General features: G+C 38.5%; 1 protein-coding gene across 2 annotated transcripts in view; it reads left to right on the forward strand.

The window, feature by feature from the left end:
- The window catches only part of LOC108686056 (Krueppel-like factor 6), a 408542-nt gene that overhangs the window by 382026 nt on the left and 16437 nt on the right, over nucleotides 1-10079 (forward strand). For both annotated transcript variants that reach the window (XM_018191119.1, XM_018191118.1), the window contains 4 exons: nucleotides 7021-7191; nucleotides 7473-7718; nucleotides 8342-8553; nucleotides 9293-9519. In XM_018191119.1, the coding sequence (XP_018046608.1) occupies nucleotides 7033-7191; nucleotides 7473-7718; nucleotides 8342-8553; nucleotides 9293-9519 (844 nt within the window). In that variant the 5' untranslated portion in view covers nucleotides 7021-7032. The remainder of the gene's footprint in view (nucleotides 1-7020; nucleotides 7192-7472; nucleotides 7719-8341; nucleotides 8554-9292; nucleotides 9520-10079) is intronic.

The raw sequence follows: 10079 nt of genomic DNA on the forward strand, positions 1-10079 counted from the left end.
TCTCTCTCTCTCTCTCTCTCTCTTTCTCTCTCTCTTTGTACCGGGTCTTCCTTTCTTTCTCTTCTTAGGCATCTGTCCGAGAATCATCATCGCGAGACATAAGCAGAGAGGAAGGGAAAAGAGAAAGGGGACGGATGTTGAATTAGTCGTAAGTCACTCAGCCACGGCTTGTTAGCGTCGTTAACCCTGACCCCCGGGATATCGTCTTCGCTGTAACGGCGTTCCGTCGCGTTTTCGAGTGGAAGACCGGCATGGCGAAGGAAAACCATAAGCCTCGAAACACGATCAGACTGGATGATATCCCTCCACAATCTCTTCTAGATGCCATTCCCTTGAATGTCGCCTCGCTAGGATTTCCTCAATGGATCCGGACTAGACGCCACGCGATCGATATCATTCTAGAGGAAGATTTCGCTGACAACATTTAAGAACCATATAATGTCTTTTAAGCTCTAAAATATAGTAATCCTTAGTACGATTGGATCATTTGTGTCATGTGTATTTCCTCTCTTTGAAATATCAGGCGCACTTGTCTAAATACAGTCTCTGTTCTTCCCTTTTTTTAATACACAACAATTTCATAAATATTTTCTAAAGATGTTAAAGTATACGTAAAAATTCATTTAATAATTATTGTATGCTTGTAAATGCAATGAAAATTAACTTGTACACAAACGACCTATAATGAGTAATAAAGAACTGAAAAATTATTGTATATAGGATTAATCAATATTAATTTGTAGAAAATTGTGTAGAAAATGAAATTACGAAAAAAAATATTTGTTAATTTTCAGTTTATTATTACAAATAATTTTTTAAATTAATATTGGAATATTGGATGTATTGGTGATGTAGCTCTATTATGAATATAATTTGCTTCTCCTATACATGTGAAAAGAACGATGTTGTTGAAATACTTTTGTTGGATGAAAATAATTATGTAGAAAATTCACACATAATGATCTATGCTACAAAAAACTTTGACATTCTAATAATTAATTTGAACATTCTATAATTGTCATATTTGGAAATTCAACAAAATTATTTTATCTATATGTAGCTAACTTTTTAGGTTAACTTCAACAAAACAATTCTTTTCGCGATAAAAACGTTATTATCAAGTTTCTTTATATTTCTTTAACAAAATGTCAAGCAAATGTTACTTAACATAATATGTATTTAGTATCTCGGATTAGAATATAGCTAGAACAAGAGACAATCTACGATACAAAAGCTGGCATGATACTCCACTATTCGATACTTCCCTCGAGTCTGCAAAATCGAGATAGCAGTTCAAACGCTCGAAGGGCCAGAATCGTAAATCCTTACGCTGGCCCCAACGCACTGTTGTCGTTCCCGAGGTTTCGTATCTCCAAACGCAGAACGAGAATGCGCATACGGTACGAAATTAAGATACGGTACACTCCATTTAATCAGTCCGCGAGCCGAAGAGCTTCGATATTCATGGAAAGCACCTGATCGTCCCCTTCTTTCCGCTTGAAAAGAGGATTCCTTGAGAGGAATCAGAGGGTGCACGATTAAAAGAAAGGATGGGACGAAGATGGAAGAGGCGACCTCGACCGCGCTTTTCAAATTTCATCGTTCCGAAAATGTGGCGAGGGTGGGATCAGACGAAAAGAAAGAAACGCGCGGGGAGCTGAAAAGTAGGAGGAAAGGACGAGATAAATTCGCGGGTTTACGGCGCCCTTAAAGTCGCGGGGATCTCTTTAACGACCTGGCAGACCGCCACCGTGGTGGTTCTCCTAGCGGGAGGGCTGAAAATGCATCGCTCGCTCGCGCTCGCTCGCGAGTGCGCGCACGGGCTCGTGCGCGAATGCGAGTTCGGGTTATCATTCATTCGCTCTCGAGCGAACCGCGAGAGCTCTGTTAATGACAGTCCTGTGAAATTACTGCGGAACTTCACGTCAGGATGGGTGCGCGAGGTGAGGGCTGAAAAATGCGCGAGAGGGAAGAGAAAGGTGAATCCACCGCGCAAAATTCCGCCAACGAGTAAAGATTATCTTTCTTTTCGGGGGTGGCTCGCTTTCTCTTCTCACTTCCTTTCTCTTAGCATTTCCCACCGTCGAAGCTCTCACCAACTGCGTTCTCAACGTTCGAAGCCTGCTTCAAAAAAGCACATGGCTCCTTGAAAATACTTTATTTTATTGTACGCCAGATCCAACGGATTCCGGTCTCGTTATTGTCGAAGCGGGGTTGAGTAATGCGAAATTTGAGTTTGCGTAAACTACAGTTAGGAGATAAAAAGCGAAGAAGATAGAGAGAACAAGAAGATGACAGCTAGCATCTAGAGAGAAGAGTCCGGCTTTTAGAGATCTACGAACGGGTTACGATAAGAGATTTTAAGAATCCAAGATGGAGTTCTCGATGTCCTCTTTGTCCATTCTGATTTCGCGCTCCGCTCCACGATTCAGTCGATTTTCTTTTCTCTTTCTTTTTTTTTTCTTCTTACTGTTTGTCCAATGTGATAGCCCACCGACGAATCGAGCTCTATCCTACACAAACTCTGAAATGACGCCGTTATCATTAAGAACGGTCTTATCGGTCGTAGAGAGTGACCATTATCTCCGAACTGTTTCTGCGCCCATTGAGCCCGACGAAGACGTTTTCCCTTTTAGATATGACCTCGTTGGTCGAATGTAAAAAGTCCCCGTGGTTCCTTGGGAAATAAAAATCCGCAATGTCCTTTGATATCACAACATTACGTGATACCGAACGAGACGTAATTGCAACTAGGTCATCAGAAAATCAAATTGTATTTCCTGTAAAATCAGAGTTTTGTACGATTTCTATATATGAATTTTTATGATTATTATTAAGGATTTATGTGAACAATAACATTGATTGATGTTAAATTTGATGTTAAATTTGATGTTATAATTAATGTGCTTAAATCTAAAGCTATTTTAATAATAAATGTGTCAATAATATAATATACGCTTCACAATTAATTTTAAGAAAAATATATTGAGTGTTATTTAGTCCTTACAGTATAATATTTGATGCATATTATATATAATAATAATATTATTATTAATGTAATAAGTAAGTATTGATATCTGTAAAAAGTCTGAAACTTGCTCATATTTTTATCACACTTAAAATATTATCCTATTTGAATAATTACACTTTAATATCTGATGCAATGTTTGAGCAACGAGAATGTTTTCGCTGATAGCGTATGTGATGCAGCGGAATTGCTGGAACCTCATAAATTCGCTGCAAATGGCTTACAGGTTTACCTATAAAAACATAATGGCAAGACGGTCTCCTTTCATCGTTCTTTTTCATCCAGCATTCGGCCTATCGATCCGTGGAATTTTTTTATTGCCGTTGTCCTCGCAGCGACGATCCCTTCGTCAGCTAAAAGAAAGTAAACATCGTAAAAAAAAAATTCGCACTCACCGAGTGTTTGCTCAGATCTCACGAGAGGAATGTCACTCGTAGAAATTGGTGACAACTTTGAGTGCATCTAAATCAGTTTATCAATATTGAGTATGTCACGACTCTCACACTTAATTAAGTTATATGTAATCGAAAACTCGAACAAAATTGCACGTGAAAATGAAGCGACGATGTTCCTGTATTTAAAATAGTCGTGTACATGAAATGAGCGAACAAGTTCTCAAACTGTATAATTCCGCTGGTGGAATTCCATGGCAATGACGAAGAGAGCGGCGAAGGGTCGCATAAATCTGCGGACGAATGGCCTGCGGGCTCATCGCGAAAAGCGTAATAGAGAATTCTGCAATTCGAATGCTTATAGGGCACTCCGGCGGAAAACGTTAGTGTGACTATTGTGATCGACCGCGGACACACAGACGGACACCACCGTGAGTTTCTAAATTATTACGCAGTTTTGGATTTAACGCAGCCAATAGCGAAAGAACGCGCTTCGGCTCGTCTCTGCGAAGTCGTAAAGCTACGGGTGTGCGCTTAACCGGAAAGCTCCCGGTTATTTTTCCAGGCAATTCCTTCGCGCAGCGCACTTCTAAGTAGAGCTGAGAGAGCCGGGTTTACGTTACAGGGAGAAACAAAGAAAATTAAAATATCTTCCGCGAAACCATCCACCTTCCCGGAATAATCTAAAAACTGCGAAAGATTGAACTCCATTTCCCCGAAAGCGAGTTGTACGTAGCCTTGTAAATGCATTTGCTTCCTGTTTAACGAGTTACGGTGCTGTAGAATCAATATTATTGTATATTATTGTATAATATTGTACATTATATCATAACAAAAATGATGAAATTTTGATATTGTTCACAAATTATTTAAGCATGAGTTTGCAAATGCTTTTGTTTTCATTAAGTATAAAGGTTATCATAATGATTATCAAATATTAACTTACATTTGCTTTGAAACTGAATAATCAAAGAGTTTTCATTATTTTTCTATTCACAAGCATCTATTTTTCATTATCTCATTATTCTCAATATTAATCTAAAATATTTCCTTTATCTTTTTATTTCAATAATGAATCCATTTAACAGAGACATAGGTTTCCTTTTCGTTTTCCTACGTTTTATAAAACTTTATATTTTTCTTTCTAGTTTTTCGTTTACCTTGTTAACTTTAATTATTTTATTAAAAGATATATATTTAAAATATTTAATTTATTGAAACATTAAACGTCTTTAATTACTAATTAGAATCAATTACTAATTATCAATCAATATTCACATGGTTTTCGAACACATTAATATCGTTCTATTTGCAACGTCGATTAACGTTGTTGTCCTCGAAGATTTTCTGACAGATTAAATCGACGGATAGATCGGATAGTCGTCTATATATAGAGCTGTGCCTCGGAGGTCAGGATTAGTAAAGTTCAGTTGATGCTGGAGCAAGCCCCAGGGAAGGAGAAACGGTCCCTAAGCGAGTGATAAAATTCCTTTCCAAGTTATATTAACGCCGTTAGTCGTACCCACGGTGCCTCCGGACGAACTTTAATCGTGAATAATGAAGGAGCCCGGCGGCGATTATTTTTCTCGCAGAAGGGACCGACGGCATTAGACGCAGCCCTCGAACTTCGGCGCGAAGCCATTTTTTGCAGTTCCCGAAGAATCTTTGTCAGACGGGAAAATAGACTTGACTTCTTGCTCGTTGTTTGATTCTAGACGTACTTATCGTAAATTACGGTATTAAAGATAACTAAGGAAGCCTTGCACACTTCCTTCTTTAATTTTATACTACGGTTTCAAAAGCCGATTCACTCACCGCGAAAAACAGTATTTCCTAATTCACTTAGTTCCCGCACACTTTTTAATCGGAGACTTGACATAAAATAAGGCTGTAGGCGTTTTACTTTTAAATTTTGTTTTTAAAAAGCTGAAGTGGACACTACCGTAATTTAATTGTCTGCTGCAAAGAGGCAGTTTATTAAGGCGTGTGATGACATACCATTAAGAACATATTTCTCGATGCATCATATTATGCCGCTACCAGCGTCGGTATGTAACAAACCTTCTTAAAGTAGCTTTATAAAAGTCGAATAGCTTCATTTGTAATAGCATCAGACAGAACCACCGCTCCTGATGGTAACCGTTAGGGCGAATAATAAATTGGCAGACAATGCCCGAAGGAAGATATCAAAGTGCACAAAGAATGCTTGCGTCAGCTATCATTTTTAGCCCGCAGGCGGAAAGAAGAATAATATGACTGTTCAACATTGGCATAATTTACTCCCACAGAATACTGTATTCAATTATATATAATTAATACTTGTTGTTGATCTCGATAATGATATGATAGTATCACATGAATATAACAATAATAAGAAGAAATAAGTTATAAAACTGTACGAAAGAAAAATATAAATATCATTTATATATAAATGTAAAAGTATTAGAAAATAATAAAATTGCATGCAATTTAATTAAAAAAAGGGAATATACGAAATTGTACATTAAACGTTTCTTATTTTTCCGTCAATTGTCTGCCTTTTGTTCACATTAACTGTATCTTATTACATTTTCTTTGACTGTAACAATGTAAAGAATTTCATTAAAGTAAGTGGAAACAATGGCGTTTAAGTGAAAATGGACAATTTTAATCGTAATTCCTGCAAGAATCGATAATCGAATTCTCGCAAAGCTGAACAGACCGTTGTTTCATAATATTGTTAGTGTTTAAAACTTACGTACGTAATACGTATTAAAATAGCAAGCTATATTATGGCGCAGCTATTATTTCATGTTTATTTACTATGCGAAGCGTTCAAAGAGAAGTCGACAGGACGAAGGACCCGAAGGAGACTTAACCAGAACGGGGGGTGCTATAATCTCATTTGTGTGGTATAGTTGGTGCATAATTCCTCGCAGTGAGTAGCATAACTTTGTACTCTCTCCAAGGAACTGTACCAAACTGACACAGCCTACGGGAGAGCATCAACTTTGCAAACTCGCGAGTAGTTGCGTTGACGGCGATGTACCTTCCCATATGAGATGCTTGACTCCTAAAGATAATTTCTACAGCATTTGGGGCTTACTTCGCAATCGTCGCAAACAAGCGTCTATACAAGTAGATTAAATATATTGTAAAAAAAACTATTTCACTTTTTGATTTTAGATTAAGTGATTCATCTATTCGAAATATTTTCGTATGCTCGATTTTTATTACTGATTTTTATTAAAATAATTTATAAGATTTAATTATATGTGATTAAAGTTGATGTAATATCACTATTTGAATGTCCTAATAACTTATAAACTTGTCAAATTACATTATTCTGACGACCCGTTATACTTTTTCTTGCACAGAACTCTGACAAATTTTTCATCAAACATTTATTAAGTATTCTATATAGAAGTGTGAAGAGCCAATTAATTCATTATTAAAGCAATATATATCATCTGATCGTAATTGGTTTTCTTTCCTCTCCTCTCTTTTATGGCTATTAAATTTAAGCCACAGAACCGCCCATTGCCACCATTTCTGCGTGAGCGGCTTGGCGGGATACTTAAGTCGCTTCAGTCTTTAACAAGCTCTCGTTTCCTCTTTCAGACATGCTACGAGATGGAGAGGTACCTGAAGGACGAGCCGAAGCTACAATCGTACAAAAAACTCCCCACGGAATTGGACACAGCGCCCTGGAACCTCTTCAGGGCACCATCGATCTCGTGGACGACATCCACTGGAACGAATGCACAATTCGATCCCCCAATCAAAATGGAGGTATGTAACTAGATTATGCCGATATTTACAAACCATTAGTTTGCCTATTAATATCAAAGTTTCCTAGAGAGAATCTTTCTCTTTCTAATATTATATAAATAATCTTTCTTTTTTTTCGTTTATATACATTATTTTTATAATGCTGATAATTTTATTATCTCCTTCTTCGATTCATGAGAAAGAAAGGATATTTATTTTTTAATATTATTAGAACATTTTAATATTATATTTTAATATAAAAATATTATTTTAAGAAATTAAAATACTTTTTTGTAAATCAGGTGACGACGTCGTCAGACGAAAGAGATCCTCTTTGTCTGGACGATATTAAATTCAGTCCTGGTGATCATAATGACAGTGGACGCGATAGGGATCTCCTCGATCGTCACCTCGATTCTTTATCGATGTCCTCGGCGAGTTCGGCGTGTTCAGCACTGTCCTGGGACAGTTCACCTTCCCTCTCTTGCACGGCGCTCATTCTTAAAAAAGAGCCGAGTGAAGACCTTGAGGAAGATGAGGAACACGAGGTATATTAAGCGATTTCAAACAATAAATTTTACTTAAAATTAACAGTAATTAAAAACTTGCACTCGATTAGAAAAATAATTAATTACAAATGAATTTATAGAAGATAAAAATATTCTTTTACATGTTTGCTGTTTTGTAACAAGTTAGAATATTTTTGAAAAATTCTGAGATGGAAATTTTTGTTCTAAAAATTATTATCGCTTTTTATTTTGTGAAAATATTTTTTTAAATCTCATCAACTTTTTTAAACTTTAAATGTTAATTTTATGCATGAGAAGTTTGAGAAATTCACGGAGATTACATAAAAGATTTCGATATATTTATTGTAAATATATAGTTTGAAGACATCTTTCCAATTAGCTTTTTAATCCAACTGAAGTAACTCTCTCGCAAAAGCAATTTCTGATTCAATATGATGGGCGATGTTGCATTGATGCAACCAACCTGGACGTAATGAGTTAGATCGTGCGATCACGATTCGATTCTCATCGGTTTATTTGTCTGCCGTAACCAGTCCGAGTCCGATACGATTCCCGACAGCGATTCACGGACCGTGCAATCAATCCCGTTACGTTATTAATCGTAATCTCGTTGCATAATGCGCGTGGTTTTACTGCTGCAGGAAATCGAAGAGGAGGAGGACAGCGGGTGCGAAAGCGAAGGTCAGATTCTAACGCCGCCGTCGAGTCCCGGTTCGGGTCAAGGTCATTCCAACTCCAGTCACTCGTCGAGTGGAAGTTCGATGCTCGACGTGCACAACCTCAACCTCCACGGCACGGGCGGGAGGAGTGCTATCGTCAGGGTTACCGCCGGAAACGCGCAGGGTGTTGCAAGGTAAGTGTTATACATAAAATTCATGTATTTTTTTCTCCGAATGATATCATGCGTACACGCTTCTTTTCCCGCGTTAAAAGGTCCCATAATAAAAGATCGGTCCCATGATAAAAGAGACACCAGCGGTTCCTCTTTGACGTTCTTTCATTGTTGCTATTCTTGGGTAATGAAAACTTAATTGCCTTTAGAATTGAAAGAGGCAAGCGACTAACGCGATACTTACTCTACGAAAGACGGATGTGCCGTATAGTTATGTCTCGCTCAGAAATTATCTTGATTAACTGTAACTGGCGTTCCCTGACTTAAAGTGGTCGTACTTTCTGGGTTAACTTATCCCATCCAATTCGTTCCTGGTAATTTTCTACGGAATTTACAAAAAAAGAGACACGGGCTCGTTAAAAAAAGTTGACGTTGGGAAATAACCTCGGAACGTTCTCGCTACATCAGAGTAAGAAACTTAAAACAATTCGCTCTCGCGATCCATCATTAACCCGTTGCCGGAATTGCGCTCTTCTCGATTCGCTCGCGTTTCTTTTGAAGCACGAGACGTGCACCGATTACTCAACAGTCTACCGATCACGCTACTCTTGCTATTTCGCGCGCATTAACTCGTCGAGGCTGGTAAACCGTGACACGCATGGGGTCCGTTTCACGGATGTCGCGCCTCGACAGCGCGCGACGGACTAATTACAACGTGGCTAAAATACAACCAATGAGAGGAAGCATCGTATTTTTCCAGACTGATCTCCGTCACGGCGAACGGCTTCCCCGCGGTAGCCGGCACGCAACACGCGCACGCAGGCACAACTGCAACCACGACCACTGTGGCCAACAGGCACCACGCGAGGAGCAATGAGCACAGTCCGCCCGACACGAAACGCAGGATACACAAATGCCAATTCCCCGGATGCAAGAAGGTGTACACCAAGAGCTCGCATCTAAAGGCTCATCAAAGGACGCATACGGGTGAGTTGATGCAGCTATGTCTATCTAGTAGTTGACTCGAAATCAATGCGCGCGCGCGCGTGTATGTGTGTGTGTGTGTGTATCGAGGCTGTCGATAAATTAGTTAGTTCAAATTGCCACTGATACGAGATAATCCGATAGACTGTCGCGACACACGCCACGCGCGAATCCAAATAATCATAAGAGCGATGAAGCTGAACTATGATTACGATGAGTTATGTGTGTGCAGCAATGAATACGTGCACGAGAAACGTTCACGAGCATGTCGGTGTGAGTTATAACAAAATTTTTCAAATCACCATCGGACATTCTCGCTACGGCAACAACGAGAGTATAATTAATTACGAGGCTGAATTAAGGGTGCTTCGTTATTCGCATCGATGCGTTCGAGAGATGCCATCTAACGAAACAAAGCAGACAAATATAGCGCTTATTCGCGCATATTCTCATGCATTTATCTCTGATAGAATCAGATTCGACCGACATCGCATGTTTCTCTAATTGGCTATTGTCATTTGGAAAACATTTTTCTGATCTTCGTATATATATATATATATATA

The sequence above is a fragment of the Atta colombica genome, unplaced genomic scaffold, assembly GCF_001594045.1.
Source record: "Atta colombica isolate Treedump-2 unplaced genomic scaffold, Acol1.0 scaffold163, whole genome shotgun sequence".
Taxonomy (NCBI): Eukaryota; Metazoa; Arthropoda; class Insecta; order Hymenoptera; family Formicidae; genus Atta; species Atta colombica.